The sequence below is a fragment of the Electrona antarctica genome (assembly GCF_951216825.1).
Source record: "Electrona antarctica genome assembly, contig: scaffold_73, whole genome shotgun sequence".
In the NCBI taxonomy this organism is placed as follows: Eukaryota; Metazoa; Chordata; class Actinopteri; order Myctophiformes; family Myctophidae; genus Electrona; species Electrona antarctica.
Genome location: NW_027638626.1, coordinates 558,075 through 580,337, shown reverse-complemented (window position 1 = coordinate 580,337; position 22,263 = coordinate 558,075). Strand labels below are relative to the sequence as shown.

At 42.6% G+C, this 22,263-nt stretch overlaps 1 protein-coding gene across 3 annotated transcripts in view; it reads right to left on the bottom strand.

Annotated features, from left to right (window-relative positions):
* LOC306917891 (uncharacterized protein) overlaps nucleotides 1-13,200 on the bottom strand; it is a 46,174-nt gene extending 32,974 nt beyond the window's left edge. For 2 of the 3 annotated variants that reach the window (XM_079530785.1, XM_079530786.1), the window contains exons 1-2: nucleotides 12,939-13,200; nucleotides 999-1,051 (exon numbers count right to left, since the gene is read on the bottom strand). In XM_079530785.1, coding sequence (XP_079386911.1) covers nucleotides 999-1,051; nucleotides 12,939-13,046 — 161 coding nt within the window. In that variant the 5' untranslated portion in view covers nucleotides 13,047-13,200. The remainder of the gene's footprint in view (nucleotides 1-998; nucleotides 1,052-12,938) is intronic. The other variant, XM_079530784.1, reaches the window with a different exon arrangement.
* Nucleotides 13,201-22,263: the final 9,063 nt, after the last annotated feature.

The following is a 22,263-nucleotide window of genomic DNA, read 5'->3' as shown; positions in this document are numbered from 1 at the left end:
TGTTTGTGTGTGTGTTGCACACAGGTGGTGAAAAACAACCATGCTTTTTTCGTGCTCAGACCCAGACACCCACCCACCCACCCACCCAGCCACACACACAGCTCCGTAAGGGAGTGGTTGCACCACTCAAAAATGTAAGGTAAAACTAGGTATAGGTTAGACCAGGTCTAAATGGTTAAAGGTTAACCCATTTAGGCCTGACGTGAAAAATTAAAAAAGATTCTTCTAAATCCTGACAGTTTTCTGAAATACTATGTTTCTATGTCAGTGGAGCTCAATATTTCATGTCAAGGACCCCAAAAATGATATGTATTTGGCCACCGACCCCCATCTGAAAATATGTAGTTCCAGGAACCCCTCAGAAGCAAAGATTTGAGTTAAAAACGTTCGCTCTGAAGAATATATATTCAAAGATTTGCATCACATTTTCACGATTTTTCAAAAATAGCAGACCAAGCTCGTAGGTACGAGCTTGTAGGTCTGCAGTGCCTCAGTCAAATTTTGTCACATATGAATAATCTATTCAACCATGAAGTATAAATGTAAATACTCACTCTAGCCATGAAGTATAAATGTAAATACTCAGTCTAACCATGAAGTATAAATGTAAATACTCACTCTAACCATGAAGTATAAATGTAAATACTCACTCTAACCATGAAGTATAAATGTAAATACTCACTCTAACCATGAAGTATAAATGTAAATACTCACTCTAAATGAAGTATAAATGTAAATACTCACTCTAACCATGAAGTATAAATGTAAATACTCACTCTGACCATGAAGTATAAATGTAAATACTCACTCTAAATGAAGTATAAATGTAAATACTCACTCTGACCATGAAGTATAAATGTAAATACTCACTCTAACCATGAAGTATAAATGTAAATACTCACTCTAACCATGAAGTATAAATGTAAATACTCACTCTAACCATGAAGTATAAATGTAAATACTCACTCTAACCATGAAGTATAAATGTAAATACTCACTCTAACCATGAAGTATAAATGTCCAGTAAAGACGTCGACGTCTCCGGTTCCTCCTAAAGAAATAGAAGGAAAACAACACAAGAACAAACAACAGTTATGTATGTTGGTCTGTTGGTCTTAGTTACTACAAGTTTAACCCATTTTGACCTGGGAACCATTCTACAAATTGCTTCTAAATCCTGACAGTTTTCTGAAAAACCCCATGTTTCTATGTCAGTCGTTCTCTTCAACTTCAACTTCAAAGAGCTTTATTTTTCCTTTCGGAAACTTATTTTGTGCAGTGGTAAATACAACAGAAATCACAGTACACACAAACACAGTTACTATATAAAAGATCATAAAAACAACTTTTAAGACTTAAAAGCATAATATATTAAAAATCTGTTCTATAAGTACTAATAATAAAAAATCTAAATATTTACTGTATGCAACCTGTGCGTTCACTATATAGTCCATCAGGTGGGATGGGGGGGGGGGTTGTTTGTTAGAGATTCCAACGAGGGGTGGGGGTCAGCCTAGGCATTCAAGAGTCTGATGGAGGTGGGCACAAAGCTAGCTGAGCCCCTTTTAGTGAGTTTTGATGCTCTGTATCGCCAGCCTGAGGGCATTAGTTCGTAGTGGTTATGGAGGGTGTGTGTTGTCCTCAACTATTTGAGAGGCCTTCTTTATTGTCCGTTTTTTATGGATGCTGCTGAGTGACTCCTGGTCCCTCCCAATGATCTTGCCGCTGATCCTAACCACCCTGTCGAGAGGGTTCCGGTTGATGGCACGCATCACACCAAACCATGATATGATGTTGACGGTCATTATGGATTCTACAAAGGACTTGGCCTGCAGGATCGATGGTCGGACCTGAAGAGAATTTATCTCTAGGGCCGGAGGTGGAGTGGGCGGGCCCTGCCTAAAGTCCACCAGCAGCTCCTTAGTTTTGCTGGGGTTTAGGTCCAGGAAGTTGTTATTGCACCACTCAGCAAATCCGTCCATTACCCCAATGATGAGGTTATTGGTGTTGGTGGTATCGACAATAACCGTGTCATCTGAATATTTGATGAATAGCATGTCAGGGTCTGGGCTGCTGCAGTCATCTGTATACAGGGTGAACAGGACTGGTGAGATGACAGATCCTTGTGGTGCCCCGGTGGACACAGTCCTGTTAGAGCTGAATCTAACGGTCTGGTGTCTGTCTGTGAGGAAAGACAGAATGAGCAGTATGAGGTGGGAGTTGACATTCATCCGGAGGAGTTTCTGTCCCATAAGGTGAGGCTGCACCGTGTTAAATGCACTCGAGAAGTCCACAAATACCATCCTGACAAAGGACTTGGGCTTCTTCAGCTGTGCGTAGGTGTGATGCAGCAGGGTTATCACTGCATCATCCGTACCTCTCTGCTGCTTGTATACAAACTGGAGTGGGTCTGTGGACCCACTAACCTCCCTCTGTAGCTGGGGTAGAATGAGCCTCTCAAAGCTCTTCATCACCAGAGATGTTAAACCTACAGGGCGGTAGTCATTATTGCAGGTGGGGTTAGTTTTCTTAGGGACTGGGCAGATGATGGAGGACTTCCATATGGTTGGTATGGAGTGTTCAGACAAGGAGCGGTTAAAGAGATTGCAGAAGACCTCAGCCAGTTGTTCATGACAGACCTTCAGCAGGCGCCCACTAATGTTGTCGGGGCCCGGGGCCTTATGAGGGTTTGTTCTCTTGAACACCTTTTCCACCTCCCTTGGGTGAAGCTCTAGGTTGGTGTCAGTCGCTGCGTTACACAGGAGTTTGGTGGTCAGCTCCTCCCTCTCCTGAGTGAAGGTGTGTGTATCAAACCTGCAGTAGAAGCTGTTCAGGTTCTCTGCAAACTCCACACATTCCTCTGCTCTTAGATGGGATGGGATGAGGGTCTGTTGTTTTGCAGGCCAGCGAGTGTCTTGACACCTTTCCAGGCATCTCTGGCTTTGCCCTCCTCAAAGAGCCTTTCCATTTTCTCGTTGTAGTCCCTTTTGGCTTCTCAAACATTTTCATGTCAAGGACCCCCAAGATTATATGTAATTGCCCCCCCATCTGAAAATATGTTGTTCCAGGGACTCCCCCAGAACTTAAGCAAAGATATGAGTTAAAAACTTTGGCCCGGAAAGAATAAATATTCTAAAGATTTTAGCTATTGAAAAATAGAAGATCTACAAGCTATGAGCTTGTAGATCTGCTATTTTTCAATAGCGATCCGCCAAAATAATAATAAACCACAATAACATGTTCAGCGAATGACAGCACTCACACCCAGATCCACGCTACTTTTGTGAGTGACGTTGTCTGTGCATGGCACTGGTTGGCTGCTCGCTGAACGCCCAGCCTCTGGCAAAAATGGAGACGACTTCCAGTTTTGAGTCTGTCGCGGGAGTGAGAAGCTGTGTGTGTGCAGACCAGTGGTGCGGTGTGAAGACGGCAGTTTTGGCCCTTGCCCACCAGTAAACATACTATTTATATATATATTATATTATAGTAAACAGCGTGAGCCATTATAAACAACGCCACGGACGATCGCCTGCCATCAATTCAGGGACGACCGCGCCGGGTGCTGAGAACGGCCGCTGAGACACCGCTTCCCGACTGTCACTGTCACGGCGTTGTCTTTCGAAGAGGAGCCGTTGTCCAGTATAAAGTGGAGAGGGTCGCTGTGGGTGAGCGAGTACGAGGGCTAGCTGCGGAGCTAACGCACAAACACACACACACACACGCACGCCAGAGTGCACGCGCGCACACACACATCCACACACAAGCGCCAGGACGCTGTTTTCTTTCTTTTTCTTTTGGTTCTGATAGTGGTGCACGGCACCCGAGTTATTTTTGTTTCTGGGTACAACCTGAAGTGGATCTATGGTCGGAAGTGTGTGACATAAACTGAACTTTACGTTTATTTACATTTAATTTAATAATACAAACTTTAAACTGACTTTTCTTGTGTCGTTGCATTTCTTGGTAATTGACTGTGGGTTGGGGGTTGAAATCATTTCATTTGTGTTATTGAAAAGGTACTGATTTATTATATTTTATATATATTATTATTATATATATATATATATACCCTGAGTTAACAGGTAGGTTGCTGTTTTTATAACAGGGACCTTTGTAGGGTTTCTCTCCTGTGTACAAAGATATATGGGAAACCGCTACATAAATAATGGCGCCCGATAAACACCCAGAGCAGAGAGTTGTGGCCGGGTGGTACCACAGATTTGTGCCCAACTTCTCCCTAATAGCAGAGCCTCTCTAGTAGGGGGTAATACCGTCATGAAATGGCTAAAATCGTTACGCGGTGGATAAAAGCACCACATTTGGTACACGCACTCTTTAGGGTGTATCTCACCATCTCAGAAGGGGTGCCCACATTTTTAAACACATTAAAGGCTTTTTTTTAGGGGAAAATCCAAAATGGCCGCCAGAAATGACCTATTATACCTAAAGGTGATATAATTCTGAATTTTTTACTGATTGTGCCAAGTATAACCTTCACATTTATAGTTATTAGACTAATATTAAAAGATTTGGCAAAAAGAACCCCTGACAAATGTCTTAAATATGTTTTAAACAACTTTAAATGCCAAAAATTGACTTAAAAACCACTCGGAATGAGATGACCTTCCACATTAATCCCTTTCTGAGTGATATATTGTCAATGCCAAAAATATATAATTGTTTTTAAAAACTTTTAAAAGACCATATGAATGATTACCAATAGATAATATATTGTAAAAATCTTCATATGACCAGAGATAAGCCCTCTATTGGGGCACATCTCCTATCGTCAAAAAATGGCCAAATCGTTACGCGATACAATCGATACAAGCATGACAATCGAAACACTCGATACAAGCATGAAATTTGGTACAGATGTCCCTTGGGTCATCCTAAATCATCCTAGAAGGGGTGCCCAAAAAAATCTTTAACAGGAAGTGAGTTATGTAAAAGATTCAAAATGGCCACCTAAACTGTTGACAGTTTACTCAAAAGACACCAAAGTAATCTCCAAAAAGCATACAATTTGGCACACATGTCCCTTGGGTCACCCCAAGACATCCTAGAAGGGGTGCCAAAAACAATCATGAACAGGAAGTGAATTATTGACAAAATTGAAAATGGCCGCCTACAGTGTTATTGGTGATTGGCTCAAAAAGCCTATAGAATCTCATAGAAGCATACAATTCAGCACATATGCATCATCCTAAGACATCCTAGAAGGGGTGCCCAAAGGAATCCGAAACAGAAAGTGAGTTATTGACTAAATTTAAAATGGCCGCTTACCCTACACTGTTGACAGATGAAAAGTGAGTGTTTTGCTAAATTCAAAATAACCGCCTAAAGCAGAGACATCATAAAAGCGTATAGTGCTCGTTCCTAAAAGGGATTATTTGTTTGTTTGCATTTGTTTATTAAACCTTTTAGGAAGGGGCCATGTTGAAGAAATTCTAAATGGCTGTTTAAACTGTTGACAACTGCAGTCTGTATAACCTGGTACATTTACACTACATCATCATATTTATTTATTTTTCTTTACTTTACTCTTTGAATCTTCTTTATTCATCTAACTGCATATCTTTATCTATTTTACTCAGCATCTTTATCTTACTCTGAATATTGTTATTTTACTCTCTCCATACAAGCAACACATCTTGTACATGCACTCTTTAGGGTGTATCTCATCATCTTAGAAGGGGTGCCCATTAAAGGCTTTTTTTAAAGGAAAGGAAAGGAAAAATCCAAAATGACCTATTACCAAAATTACCTATTATTTCTAAAGGTGATACATGTTGAAGGAAGAAATAAGAAGAAATTCTAAATGGATGTTTAAACTGTTGACAACTGCAGAATGTATAACCTGGCGTATTATGTTTAAATTTACACTACATCAGCATATTTATTTCCTTTTCTTTACTTTACTCTTTGAATCTTTATTCATCTAACTCTACTCAGCATCTTATGTTACTCTGCATATTGTTATTTTACTCTCTGCATCTTAGTTATTTTGCCCTCATCTTGTTGCTTATGTTGGACTCTATCTTCTTATTTATTTTCTTCTAGCAACTGTGTGCCATTTCGCAACTACCAGCACATTGACATAATGCTGTGCAAGGTAACCCAGCATCCTGGCACCGTCTTTCTCGAACAAAGAGGCAGCCTCTGGCAAGAGTGTGAATAAAAGTGTCCACAAATCAGCAACTTTAATCCGTCCATATTTCAGACCAAAAGCCAGATTGGTAAACTGCTCAATCTGAATGTTGTAGCAGTGCAGCTTGTGTGGGAGGAATGTTTTCCATTGAGAGACATTTTTGAGCAAACAGGTCCTTCCTTAGATCATTAACATTTTCAATGTCAGTTGTCTTGCCATACAGAACCATCAGTTTTCTTTTGTATCACATGCTTTAGGTGGCCATTTTCAATTCAGTAAATAACTCACAATAGCCCACTATTTTGGGCACCCCTTCTAGGATGTTTTAGGATAACCCAAGGGACATGTGTGCCAAATTTCATGCTTTTATGAGATTATTTAGTTGTCTTTTGAGTAAATCGACAACATTGTAGGTGGCCATTTTCAATTTAGTCAATAACTCACTTCCTGTATCAGATTATTTGTGGTACCTCTTCTAGGATGTTTTAGGATGACCCAAGGGACACGTGTACCAAATATTATGGTTTTTGGAGATTCTTAGTGTCTTTTGAGTCAATCGCCAACAATCTAGGCGGCCATTTTCAATTTTGTCAATAACTTACTTCCTGTTTCAGATTTCTTTGGGCACCCCTTCTAGGATGTCTTAGGATGACCAAAGGGACATGTGTATCAAATATTATGGTTTTTGGAGATTCTTTTGTTGTCTTTTGAGTCAACTGTCAACAGTTTAGGTGGCCATTTTCTATTTTGTCAATAACTCACTTCCTGTTTAAGATTTTTTTGGGCACCCCTTCTAGGATGTCTTAGGATGACCCAAGGGACATGTGTACCAAATATTATGGTTTTTGGAGATTCTTTGTGTCTTTTGAGTCAACTGTCAACAGTTTAGGTGGCCATTTTGAATTTTGTCAATAACTCACTTCCTGTTTAAGATTTTTTTGGGCACCCCTTCTATGATGTCTTAGGATGACCCAAGGGACATGTGTACCAAATATTATGGTTTTTGGAGATTCTCTTGTTGTCTTTTGAGTCAACTGTCAACAGTTTAGGTGGCCATTTTGAATTTTGTCAATAACTCACTTCCTGTTTAAGATCTTTTTGGGCACCCCTTCTGGGAGGTTTTAGGATGACCCAAGGGACATGTGTACCAAATGTCATGCTTTTATCCGCCGCGTAACGTTCCAGACGGTATTACCCCCTACTACTCCATGCTCTGAAGAGGAAGGGAGTAAAGTTCCACTGGTCTACGAAATGTCAGGATGCTTTTGACACCCTGAAGGAACATCTGACCAAACCTCCTGTGTTGGGACACCCTAACTTCCAGCTTCCTTTTATTGTGTACACTGATGCCAGTGAAGTTGGTCTTGGGGCAGTCTTGGTCCAGCAGGCAGAGGCAGGTACTGAGGAGGTCCTAGCGTTTGCCAGTCGCAGCCTCAACTCAGCGGAGCGGAATTACTCTGCTACGGAACTGGAGTGTTTAGCGGTGGTTTGGGCCCTAGAGAGATGGAGAGTATATCTGGAGGGACGCTTGTTCAAAGTGGTCACCGACCACAACTCTCTGCTCTGGGTGTTTAAGACCACAAAACCCAGCAGCCGTCTCATCCGGTGGGCTCTCCGACTCCAGGAATTCACCTTCACAGTGGAGTACCGCAAAGGTCGATATAACACCGTGCCAGATGCTCTCAGCCGAGCACCAATTGGATCTCTGAACCCTATATCTCCCTGTGTGGCTACAATCTTGTCTGCCACCCCTGGTCTTTCCACAGACCTACCAATATCGGTGGAGACCATCTGGGCTGCACAGCAGACGGATCCGGAATGCCAGACTTTATACCAAAGTCTCTTGGAGAAGGGGAGGGACCAGTTGAGTCCTGACACAACCTTCATCATTTTGGACGACCTCATATACCGCAAAATCCAACTGCCTTACAAAACACTCTATCAATTATACATTCCTGACTATCTGCGACCCCAGCTAATGGACCTGTTTCACCAGGATCCTCTGGCCGGCCATCTTGGGCAGTATAAAACCTACCGCCGAATGAAGGATCTGGTCTACTGGCCCAAAATGAGCCTCGATGTGAAACATCAAGTACAGAACTGTCAGGTCTGTCAACAATACAAACCCGAGAGCAGGAAGCCTGCAGGAAAGCTGCAGCAAACTGAAGTTCACCACCCTTGGGAAATGCTGGGAGTGGATTTGATGGGCCCTTTCCCACAGAGTACGAGCAGGAACCTCTATCTTCTGGTTTTTGTCGACTACTTCTCGAAATGGGTCGAGCTCTTCCCGTTAAGGAAAGCCACGGCGGAATCCATATCCCAGATCCTCACCAAGGAGATCTTAACACGCTGGGGTGTCCCTAATTATATCCTGTCTGACAGAGGGGCCCAGTTTGTGTCTTCCATCTTTGACTCCACCTGTAAAACTTGGAAAGTCACCCATAAACTAACGTCTGCCTACCACCCTCAGACCAACCTGACGGAACGGGTCAACCGAACTCTAAAGACCATGATAGCAGCCTACGTCGGGTCCAACCACAAGCATTGGGACAAACATCTGCCCGAGTTCCGCTTTGCCATCAACTCTGCTGTGCAGGAGTCAACAGGAGTTACACCCGCGGAACTCAACTTGAACCGTCCCCTCCGAGGCCCTTTGGATGTGGTGTTGGGGCCCAGAGAGATAACACCTGACTCTGTCGCCTACAGTAAGATCTCTCAGCTAGAAGAACTCCAGACATTCGTGTCGAGTAACCTTTCAAAGGCTCGAAAGCGCCAGAAAAGAAATTACGACAAGCGACGGAGAGACGTGGAGTTCGGGGAGAAGGCACGAGTCTGGCTACGGACTCACCCCTTGTCCAAAGCTGCCAAATCATTTGCAGCCAAACTGGCTCCAAAGTGGCAGGGCCCGTATCGGGTGGTTCGACAGGTTGGCCCGGTGAACTTTGAGGTCGTTCAAGAGGAGACGGGGTTGGACCTACGGGTGGTGCACGTCTCCCGCCTGAAGCCCTGTTTCCCTACGGCGGAGGAAGTGGAGGAGCAAGAGCACCGTAGAGTGATGAAGATTTTTGAAGAAGAGACGGATGAGGAGGAATTCCTTGGGTTTCCCGATGCGGACAGTTTTACCCGGGATCCAGGAACGCCTTCCTTATTGTCAGGCTTTTCTTCAAGGGGGGGAGAGTGTGGCGATCCGCCAAAATAATAATAAACCACAATAACATGTTCAGCGAATGACAGCACTCACACCCAGATCCACGCTACTTTTGTGAGTGACGTTGTCTGTGCATGGCACTGGTTGGCTGCTCGCTGAACGCCCAGCCTCTGGCAAAAATGGAGACGACTTCCAGTTTTGAGTCTGTCGCGGGAGTGAGAAGCTGTGTGTGTGCAGACCAGTGGTGCGGTGTGAAGACGGCAGTTTTGGCCCTTGCCCACCAGTAAACATACTATTTATATATATATTATATTATAGTAAACAGCGTGAGCCATTATAAACAACGCCACGGACGATCGCCTGCCATCAATTCAGGGACGACCGCGCCGGGTGCTGAGAACGGCCGCCGAGACACCGCTTCCCGACTGTCACTGTCACGGCGTTGTCTTTCGAAGAGGAGCCGTTGTCCAGTATAAAGTGGAGAGGGTCGCTGTGGGTGAGCGAGTACGAGGGCTAGCTGCGGAGCTAACGCACAAACACACACACACACACACACGCACGCCAGAGTGCACGCGCGCACACACACATCCACACACAAGCGCCAGGACGCTGTTTTCTTTCTTTTTCTTTTGGTTCTGATAGTGGTGCACGGCACCCGAGTTATTTTTGTTTCTGGGTACAACCTGAAGTGGATCTATGGTCGGAAGTGTGTGACATAAACTGAACTTTACGTTTATTTACATTTAATTTAATAATACAAACTTTAAACTGACTTTTCTTGTGTCGTTGCATTTCTTGGTAATTGACTGTGGGTTGGGGGTTGAAATCATTTCATTTGTGTTATTGAAAAGGTACCGATTTATTATATTTTATATATATTATTATTATATATATATATATATATACCCTGAGTTAACAGGTAGGTTGCTGTTTTTATAACAGGGACCTTTGTAGGGTTTCTCTCCTGTGTACAAAGATATATGGGAAACCGCTACAGTGTGTGTCGGGATGCAGGGATGGTCTTTTAGAAATGAGTCCCAGGGACATTTTATTGAGTCCCACTTCAACCACGTTAGGAATCATATTATTTTGCCATTTATACAAATTGCAGCATTTAACTCCCATTTAATTTTATATGGTTATAATGTGGTTATATTCATGTAGAAAACAGAAGAAGAAATGATTATTATAACTAAAGCTAGCAAAATAAACTAGAATTAAAAACAGTACAGTAGTGCATCCCGTGGATGCAGTGGTCGTTGTTTTATAGAGCGTCCCAGTCCCGCCCCCTTTCATGACGACGCCAGGCCCAGTCCCGCCCCCTTTCATGACGACGCCAGGCCCAGTCCCGCCCCCTTTCATGACGACGCCAGGCCCAGTCCCGCCCCCTTTCATGACGACGCCAGGCCCAGTCCCGCCCCCTTTCACGACGACGCCAGGCCCAGTCCCGCCCCCTTTCATGACGACGCCAGGCCCAGTCCCGCCCCCTTTCAGGACGACGTCAGGCCCAGTCCCGCCCCCTTTCATGACGACGCCAGGCCCAGTCCCGCCCCCTTTCAGGACGACGTCAGGCCCAGTCCCGCCCCCTTTCATGACGACGCCAGGCCCAGTCCCGCCCCCTTTCATGACGACGCCAGGCCCAGTCCCGCCCGCTTTCATGACGACGCCAGGCCCAGTCCCGCCCCCTTTCATGACGACACCAGGCCCAGGAAATAATTCCCAATGCATTTTTCCTCATAGACATTTAAAAAAGTATTTATTTAAACCCTAACCCACAACATCAGAGGGAGTGCAACTAACCATGTGCAACCCAGATTCGGCACAAACAAGGGACTAAATTATTTTCGCTCCTATGCCACCAAAATGTGGAACGCCCTACCAACAGTCATTAAGACATGCGAATCCCTTGACTCCTGCAAAACCGCTCTCAAAGGGCACCTACGGATGGCTGCAATTCGAAACTGGCCCCCATAAAATCTGAATCCCCCCCCACCGCCCCCCCCCCCCCTTTTTTCCCCTCACTGTATATGTTTCTTTTCCCTTTTTACCTCCATTATGATGAATTCCTGTTCTGTTCTTTGACTATATAGAAGTGTCTATTTGTACGTCTCTAAATGTTTTGATGAATTGAACATGGTGGACCCTCTTGTAAACAAGTGTAATGCTTAATTGGGTCGTCCACTCACAGTTAACAGTCTTTGTATTGAGTTGTGCTTGAAATGTACTGTAATTCTGCAAACTGTTAATATTTCAAAAAATCAATCAAAAGACGGTTACGCCGTGGACAAGTCGTGACAAATCATGAGAATAAAAACAATATTTTGGACCAAACAAATAATTACAAAGAAAAACAAAAAAAAAGTGTTGTAACTATTTTAATCTCTGCTACAGCCAGACAGTGGTCTAACGGTTAGACCACTAAATGGGTTAGACTCTAACCCATTTCTACAAATGTCTTCTAAACCAAAACCATGATGTTTCTATATCAGGGGTTCATGTCAAGGACCCCCAAGATTGTATGTAATTATTGGCTGCCGACCCCATCTGACAAATGGAACCAAATGGACCCTTACAGCTCTGTAACTCTGAGAGTGTAACACATGGAACCAAATGGACCCTTACGGGTCTGTGACTCTGAGAGTGTAACACATGGAACCAAATGGACCCTTACGGGTCTGTGACTCTGAGAGTGTAACACATGGAACCAAATGGACCCTTATGGGTCTGTGACTCTGAGAGTGTACATTGTAGGACAGCATTTTTCATTTTCCCAATAATTTATAATTCCATGTTTAACCTGTGAGGACCAACGTCTATTTATCATGCATTTTATGCTACACATGGGGACATTTGACACACACACACACACACACACACACACACCTGTTGCATTTATGAAACAACGCCTGTGACTGTCAGCAATTGTCGCTTGTTGTTGCAGATTATAACCACATGGAACAACATCACAGATCTGTAAGTTGATTGATGGAAACCTGAACTCTGCTCGTTCTGCTGCACAATCTACTATTTTCTACTTAATAGCCGAGCGACGCCGTCGTGCATTAAACAATAAATAACAACTACTATACCTAAATTAATCATGAGGTTTACAGCTAATCAAAATTACTATAACATTGATAGTAGTCACCAGAGAGTCGTGTAGCTGCTGGTAGACTCTGTGAGCAGCCTGGTGTAAAGTAAACCACTGTCTTTCACATGTTTAATATAATATAAATATAATAATAGTAATAATAAATCGAAATGCAATTCAAAACTGGCCCCCGTAAAATGTATTTTCCCTTGTTACCTCCTTTATGATGAATTCCTGTTCTGTTCTTTGACTATATACAGAAGTGTCTATTTGTACGTCTCTAAATGTTTTGATGAATTGAAGAAGGTGGACCATCTTGTAAACAAGTGTAATGCTTAATTGGGTTGTCCACTCACAGTTAACAGTCTTTGTATTGAGTTTGTGCTTGAAATGTACTGTAATTCTGCAAAATGTTAATAAATATTTCAATCAATCAATGTATGTTGTAGCTGCTTGTAGACTATGTGAGCAGCCTGGTGTAAACCGCTGTCTTTCACATGTTTAATATAATATAAATATAATTATAATTATAATATAAAGTTAGTTACCAGAGGGTCTTGTAGCTGCTTGTAGACTCTGTGAGCAGCCTGGTGTAAACCGCTGTCTTTCAGATGTTTGTGGATTAAAAACATTAACTTGTTGTTCACAGACATCATGGATTCATTGACTTGATATAAAATTGATTAATTAAATCCTATAAAAACCGTTATAAATATATTTAAATCACGCCGTACTGTAAAAACCACGCACACACACATTGTGTAAAACGCATGTTGCTACTGTTCCTCATTCAACTCTGAACCCGGATGTTGTTGATGGTTTGGTTTCCGCTTCAGGGACCGCAATGCATCATGGGAAGTGTAGTTAACTTAGCGTACTAAGTTCCTCGTAACTAGCGTACTAGTGTGAATGATTGAAAACTTTATTATTTAGCAGTAAAGTACAAATCCAGTGGATCTCAACCGAACCAGGGGTCCTTGAGGAGGTTCCAGGTGGTCCGGGGACCCCCAGGGGTCCTTGAGGGGGTTCCATGTGGTCCGGGGACCACCAGGGGTCCTTGAGGAGGTTCCAGGTGGTCCGGGGACCACCAGGGGTCCTTGAGGAGGTTCCAGGTGGTCCGGGGACCCACAGGGGTCCTTGAGGGGGTTCCAGGTGGTCCGGGGACCACCAGGGGTTCTTGAGGCCAGGGTCCTTGAGGTTCCAGGTGGTCCGGGGACCCCCAGGGGTCCTTGAGGGGGTTCCAGGTGGTCCGGGGACCACCAGGGGTCCTTGAGGAGGTTCCAGGTGGTCCGGGGACCACCAGGGGTCCTTGAGGGGGTTCCAGGTGGTCCGGGGACCACCAGGGGTCCTTGAGGAGGTTCCAGGTGGTCCGGGAACACCAGGGGTCCAGGGGTCCTTGAGGAGGTTCCAGGTGGTCCGGGGACCACCAGGGGTCCTTGAGGAGGTTCCAGGTGGTCCGGGGACCACCAGGGGTCCTTGAGGGGGTTCCAGGTGGTCCGGGGACCACCAGGGGTCCTTGAGGAGGTTCCAGGTGGTCCGGGACCACCAGGGGTCCAGGGGTCCTTGAGGAGGTTCCAGGTGGTCCCCCAGCTAAGCTGGTGTAACCAAATGGACCCTTTTATAGATCTTTAACTCGAGTGTAAAATGGAACCAAATGGCCCCGTACGGGTCCATTTGGGTTCATTGTAGCCTACGCTCTGAGAGTTAGATTATTGTTAAATGAATTGTTAAACATCTACATTAAGAAGTCTACACACAATTAGAGAATGTATAATTAATTCATTAATTTGTAACTGTTTGTAACAGAGTGGGTTCCTATGAGCAGAGATGAAGTACCCTGAACAGACAGTAGAGGGCAACCTCACACTTCTATCTAAATCATATAACTGATTAATGCAAGCACGTTGATTCAAACCAAAATGAGGTAAAATCATAAAATGTTAGTTTATTTTTTATTACAAAAGCACAATCTGATGACAAAGCTCACAGTGCATACGTAGGCAACGTTAAATGTACACATTTAAAAATGGGATGAAAGTGAATTACTGTAACATGTTTACGCAAATATTCTCTCAACTTTAAAGCACACATGTTGAGGGCCTATGTTTGTTTTTAGTTCAACGTTTGTTGAAATGTACTAATAGAGTGTATGCGCATGCATAAAGTGAATGGAAAATGAAAGTGAGTTCAACGTTGTTTAATGCAATCATATTACACACTTGATTACTCTTGGAAAAAATGACAATTATAAGAATTAATTTCAGAATAGTGGTGACCTTTTCACACAAACTCAACTCATAAGTAAAAAACAATTTCGGGGTCACGGTGGCACAGTCGGTAGTGCTGTCGCCTCACAGCTAGAAGGTCCTGGGTTCGATTCCCGATGAGGACGCTGTGGGCGCTGGTGGCGTGTCCTCTCCTCCGTGTCATCAGTGCCCATACCCGAGGGGGGGTTGGCGAAAGGGCCCTTCTGTGTGGAGTTTGCATGTTCCCTAGGGTAGGTACCCTCACATGTTCTCCCCGTGTCCCCTAGGGTAGGTACCCTTACATGTTCTCCCTGTGTCCCCTAGGGTAGGTACCCTCACATGTTCTCCCGTGTCCCCTAGGGTAGGTACCCTCACATGTTCTCCCTGTGTCCCCTAGGGTAGTTACCCTCACATGTTCTCCCTGTGTCCCCTAGGGTATAGGTACCCTCACATGATCTCTCTGTGTCCCCTAGGGTAGGTACCCTCACATGTTCTCCCCGTGTCCCCTAGGGTAGGTACCCTGACATGTTCTCCCCGTGTCCCCTAGGGTATAGGTACCCTCACATGTTCTCCCCGTGTCCCCTAGGGTATAGGTACCCTCACATGTTCTCCCCGTGTCCCTTAGGGTAGGTACCCTCACATGTTCTCCCCGTGTCCCCTAGGGTAGGTACCCTCACAAAAAACATGCAGTAATCCTGGTCTCTAAACTGCCTCCCCCTGGCCAGCGCCTGATGGAGGGGAAAGGAACTGGTTGGAATAATGTGTTCCTTCCATGCGCTACGTCCAACCAGGGAAACTCCCTCCTGTCAGGTGTAAAGGAGCAACTTGGACACTGAAGGAAGCATGAGTTCAAGTCCGTTGCTCTCCACAGGTTGGCGGAGGGTGTGTAGAGCCCAGGATCACAGTTGATAATTGACACAGGGGTGAAAAATGGGTTACAAAATCGTGGGAAAAAAATTATTACAGGAAAAAAATAAGTAAAAACAATTGCACATTTACTGACAAAATACATTTCAGGAAAATGTACTAGTTAATTATTTATAATATGATAGGAATATAAACAGTGGCACGATTGATCAAGTCACACAAAACCATTTTTTTTTCTTTTTTTATCCCACGATTTTGCAACCCATTTTTTCACCCAGTGTCAATTATCAAATGTAATCCTGGGCGCTACACTTCCTCTGCCAACCTGGGGGGGGGGGGGGGGCAGCAGACTGACCTCATGCTTCCTTCTATGTATGAGGAGTCCAAGCTGCTTCTTTTCACCTGACAGGGGGGGTTCCCTGAAATTCCAACCAATTCCTTTTCCCTCCATCAGGCGCCCCGGCTGGCCAGGGGGAGGCAGTTCAGAGACCAGGATTCAAAACCAATTCTTTAAATAAATATTTTATCCATCCATCTTCAACCGCTTATCCGTGGTCAGGTCGCGGGGGCAACAGCTCCACCAGAGAGCTCCAGACTTCCCTCTATTTTCATCAGGACATAAAAAGGTTTCATGATCAAATAATATAAAAGCTTCATTTGGTAACACTCAGCCAGCCAATGGTGTGATTATGTTGAAACCACTACGATTATTATATATAATTAATTATATCTTAATTAAATGTAGTCTCGCGTTACCAGACTGTTGCCTCTCGCAATGTACAAATGCTTTCATCATAAAGTCTGGAGCAACGGAAGAGCTGTTATGATACAGTCTGGAGCAACAGAAGAGCTGTTATGATACAGTCTGGAGCAACAGAAGAGCTGTTATGATACAGTCTGGAGCAACGGAAGAGCTGTTATGATACAGTCTGGAGCAACAGAAGAGCTGTTATGATACAGTCTGGAGCAACGGAAGGGCTGTTATGATACAGTCTGGAGCAACGGAAGAGCTCAGGGCTGAGGGAAGTAGGGGTGCTGGGGGGGCTGTAGCACCCCCTCCCCCCAGGCACAGCCCCCCCTCGAATAAATATGCTGTATCACAGTATTGGCACATTATCCTGGTTAATTGCCTGTGTCAGTTCGTTCATATAACTTGCGTGTGGAGAGGGAAAGTAAAGGCCACGTTTGCGCGTGAAAATGCGCAAAAATGCGCGTGCATGATGCGCGTGCACGCGCATTTTTGCGGCGCGCGCTTTGCGCGCGCACCCCCTACTAGACGCTCAGCCCCTGCGAGTGTAAAGTACTTCCCGCGGGCCTGCAAGAGCTGTTATGATACAGTCTGGAGCAACAGAAGAGCTGTTATGATACAGTCTGGAGCAACAGAAGAGCTGTTATGATACAGTCTGGAGCAACAGAAGAGCTGTTATGATACAGTCTGGAGCAACAGAAGAGCTGCCGGAAGTGGAGCCTCCTCCCGACTTCCGTTTCGTCTTTACAGTCGCACAAATGTATTCTAATATAAATATAAATCATCTTAGCATATATAGCTTGTTGCTTAGCAGAAAAGGAAATACAAAAAAAAAATGTAAAGATATTTTAAAATATATTTTTGTGAACGGAAAATGGCAGCTTCCTTACTCGGATGTCGGTGTAGTTCCAGACTCTCATTTGGAGATCATGGAATAGTTGTATGGCTACGCGAGACTAAATTAAAATGTACAGTTGATTTAGTCAAAAAAATCTGATTATATTTAGTCAACTATAAACTAGACTAAAAGTAATTGACTAAAATATGACTAAATGGAAGTGTGTTCTAAAGACTACAATATGACTACAACTAAATGGAAGTGTGTTCTAAAGACTACAATATGACTACAACTAAACTACGTTCTGCTGTCAAAACGAACACATCTTACCAGGACGCGTCCTCTTCTTACAGTAAATACAGTAGGTTGTCATGGCAACCACCACGATGAGGACAAGACCTGACGATACTGAGGTCACCAACAGGAGGGGGAGAGGAAAGGCTCTGTTATCTGAAACACACAAACATATTGATGTTACCAACAGGAGAGGAAAGGCTCTGTTATCTGAAACACAAAAACATATTGATGTTACCAACAGGAGAGGAAGGCTCTGTTATCTGAAACACAAAAACATATGGATGTTACCAACAGGAGAGGAAAGGCTCTGTTATCTGAAACACAAAAACATATTGATGTTACCAACAGGAGAGGAAAAACTCTGTTATCTGAAACATATTGATGTTACCAACAGGAGAGGAAAGGCTCTGTTATCTGAAACACAAAAACATATGGATGTTACCAACAGGAGAGGAAAGGCTCTGTTATCTGAAACACAAAAACATATTGATGTTACCAACAGGAGAGGAAAAACTCTGTTATCTGAAACATATTGATGTTACCAACAGGAGAGGAAAGACTCTGTTATCTGAAACATATTGATGTTACCAACAGGAGAGGAAAGGCTCTGTTATCTGAAACATATTGATGTTACCAACAGGAGAGGAAAGGCTCTGTTATCTGAAACATATTGATGTTACCAACAGGAGAGGAAAGGCTCTGTTATCTGAAACACAAAAACATATTGATGTTACCAACAGGAGAGGAAAGGCTCTGTTATCTGAAACACAAAAACATATTGATGTTACCAACAGGAGAGGAAAAACTCTGTTATCTGAAACATATTGATGTTACCAACAGGAGAGGAAAGGCTCTGTTATCTGAAACACAAAAACATATTGATGTTACCAACAGGAGAGGAAAGACTCTGTTATCTGAAACATATTGATGTTACCAACAGGAGAGGAAAGGCTCTGTTATCTGAAACATATTGATGTTACCAACAGGAGAGGAAAGGCTCTGTTATCTGAAACATATTGATGTTACCAACAGGAGAGGAAAGACTCTGTTATCTGAAACATATTGATGTTACCAACAGGAGAGGAAAGGCTCTGTTATCTGAAACATATTGATGTTACCAACAGGAGAGGAAAGACTCTGTTATCTGAAACATATTGATGTTACCAACAGGAGAGGAAAGACTCTGTTATCTGAAACATATTGATGTTACCAACAGGAGAGGAAAGGCTCTGTTATCTGAAACATATTGATGTTACCAACAGGAGAGGAAAGACTCTGTTATCTGAAACATATTGATGTTACCAACAGGAGAGGAAAGACTCTGTTATCTGAAACATATTGATGTTACCAACAGGAGAGGAAAGACTCTGTTATCTGAAACACAAAAACATATTGATGTTACCAACAGGAGAGGAAAGGCTCTGTTATCTGAAACATATTGATGTTACCAACAGGAGAGGAAAGGCTCTGTTATCTGAAACATATTGATGTTACCAACAGGAGAGGAAAGACTCTGTTATCTGAAACATATTGATGTTACCAACAGGAGAGGAAAGACTCTGTTATCTGAAACATATTGATGTTACCAACAGGAGAGGAAAGACTCTGTTATCTGAAACATATTGATGTTACCAACAGGAGAGGAAAGACTCTGTTATCTGAAACACAAAAACATATTGATGTTACCAACAGGAGAGGAAAGGCTCTGTTATCTGAAACATATTGATGTTACCAACAGGAGAGGAAAGACTCTGTTATCTGAAACATACAAACATATTGATGTTACCAACAGGAGAGGAAAGACTCTGTTATCTGAAACATACAAACATATTGATGTTACCAACAGGAGAGGAAAGGCTCTGTTATCTGAAACATACAAACATATTGATGTTACCAACAGGAGAGGAAAGACTCTGTTATCTGAAACACAAAAACATATTGATGTTACCAACAGGAGAGGAAAGACTCTGTTATCTGAAACACAAAAACATATTGATGTTACCAACAGGAGAGGAAAGGCTCTGTTATCTGAAACATATTGATGTTACCAACAGGAGAGGAAAGACTCTGTTATCTGAAACATATTGATGTTACCAACAGGAGAGGAAAGACTCTGTTATCTAAAACATATTGATGTTACCAACAGGAGAGGAAAGACTCTGTTATCTGAAACATACAAACATATTGATGTTACCAACAGGAGAGGAAAGGCTCTGTTATCTGAAACATACAAACATATTGATGTTACCAACAGGAGAGGAAAGACTGTTATCTGAAACATATTGATGTTACCAACAGGAGAGGAAAGACTCTGTTATCTGAAACACAAAAACATATTGATGTTACCAACAGGAGAGGAAAGGCTCTGTTATCTGAAACATATTGATGTTACCAACAGGAGAGGAAAGGCTCTGTTATCTGAAACACAAAAACATATTGATGTTACCAACAGGAGAGGAAAGACTCTGTTATCTGAAACATATTGATGTTACCAACAGGAGAGGAAAGGCTCTGTTATCTGAAACATATTGATGTTACCAACAGGAGAGGAAAGGCTCTGTTATCTGAAACATATTGATGTTACCAACAGGAGAGGAAAGACTCTGTTATCTGAAACATATTGATGTTACCAACAGGAGAGGAAAGGCTCTGTTATCTGAAACATACAAACATATTGATGTTACCAACAGGAGAGGAAAGGCTCTGTTATCTGAAACATACAAACATATTGATGTTACCAACAGGAGATGAAAGGCTCTGTTATCTGAAACATACAAACATATTTATGTTACCAACAGGAGAGGAAAGACTCTGTTATCTGAAACATACAAACATATTGATGTTACCAACAGGAGAGGAAAGACTCTGTTATCTGAAACATATTGATGTTACCAACAGGAGAGGAAAGACTCTGTTATCTGAAACATATTGATGTTACCAACAGGAGAGGAAAGACTCTGTTATCTGAAACATATTGATGTTACCAACAGGAGAGGAAAGACTCTGTTATCTGAAACACAAAAACATATTGATGTTACCAACAGGAGAGGAAAGGCTCTGTTATCTGAAACATATTGATGTTACCAACAGGAGAGGAAAGGCTCTGTTATCTGAAACATATTGATGTTACCAACAGGAGAGGAAAGACTCTGTTATCTGAAACATATTGATGTTACCAACAGGAGAGGAAAGACTCTGTTATCTGAAACATATTGATGTTACCAACAGGAGAGGAAAGACTCTGTTATCTGAAACATATTGATGTTACCAACAGGAGAGGAAAGACTCTGTTATCTGAAACACAAAAACATATTGATGTTACCAACAGGAGAGGAAAGGCTCTGTTATCTGAAACATATTGATGTTACCAACAGGAGAGGAAAGACTCTGTTATCTGAAACATACAAACATATTGATGTTACCAACAGGAGAGGAAAGGCTCTGTTATCTGAAACATACAAACATATTGATGTTACCAACAGGAGATGAAAGGCTCTGTTATCTGAAACATACAAACATATTTATGTTACCAACAGGAGAGGAAAGACTCTGTTATCTGAAACATACAAACATATTGATGTTACCAACAGGAGAGGAAAGACTCTGTTATCTGAAACATACAAACATATTGATGTTACCAACAGGAGAGGAAAGACTCTGTTATCTGAAACATATTGATGTTACCAACAGGAGAGGAAAGACTCTGTTATCTGAAACATATTGATGTTACCAACAGGAGAGGAAAGACTCTGTTATCTGAAACATATTGATGTTACCAACAGGAGAGGAAAGACTCTGTTATCTGAAACACAAAAACATATTGATGTTACCAACAGGAGAGGAAAGGCTCTGTTATCTGAAACATATTGATGTTACCAACAGGAGAGGAAAGGCTCTGTTATCTGAAACATATTGATGTTACCAACAGGAGAGGAAAGACTCTGTTATCTGAAACATATTGATGTTACCAACAGGAGAGGAAAGACTCTGTTATCTGAAACATATTGATGTTACCAACAGGAGAGGAAAGACTCTGTTATCTGAAACATATTGATGTTACCAACAGGAGAGGAAAGACTCTGTTATCTGAAACACAAAAACATATTGATGTTACCAACAGGAGAGGAAAGGCTCTGTTATCTGAAACATATTGATGTTACCAACAGGAGAGGAAAGACTCTGTTATCTGAAACATACAAACATATTGATGTTACCAACAGGAGAGGAAAGGCTCTGTTATCTGAAACATACAAACATATTGATGTTACCAACAGGAGATGAAAGGCTCTGTTATCTGAAACATACAAACATATTTATGTTACCAACAGGAGAGGAAAGACTCTGTTATCTGAAACATACAAACATATTGATGTTACCAACAGGAGAGGAAAGACTCTGTTATCTGAAACATATTGATGTTACCAACAGGAGAGGAAAGACTCTGTTATCTGAAACATATTGATGTTACCAACAGGAGAGGAAAGACTCTGTTATCTGAAACATATTGATGTTACCAACAGGAGAGGAAAGGCTCTGTTATCTGAAACATATTGATGTTACCAACAGGAGAGGAAAGGCTCTGTTATCTGAAACATATTGATGTTACCAACAGGAGAGGAAAGACTCTGTTATCTGAAACATATTGATGTTACCAACAGGAGAGGAAAGACTCTGTTATCTGAAACATATTGATGTTACCAACAGGAGAGGAAAGACTCTGTTATCTGAAACATATTGATGTTACCAACAGGAGAGGAAAGACTCTGTTATCTGAAACACAAAAACATATTGATGTTACCAACAGGAGAGGAAAGGCTCTGTTATCTAAAACATATTGATGTTACCAACAGGAGAGGAAAGACTCTGTTATCTGAAAC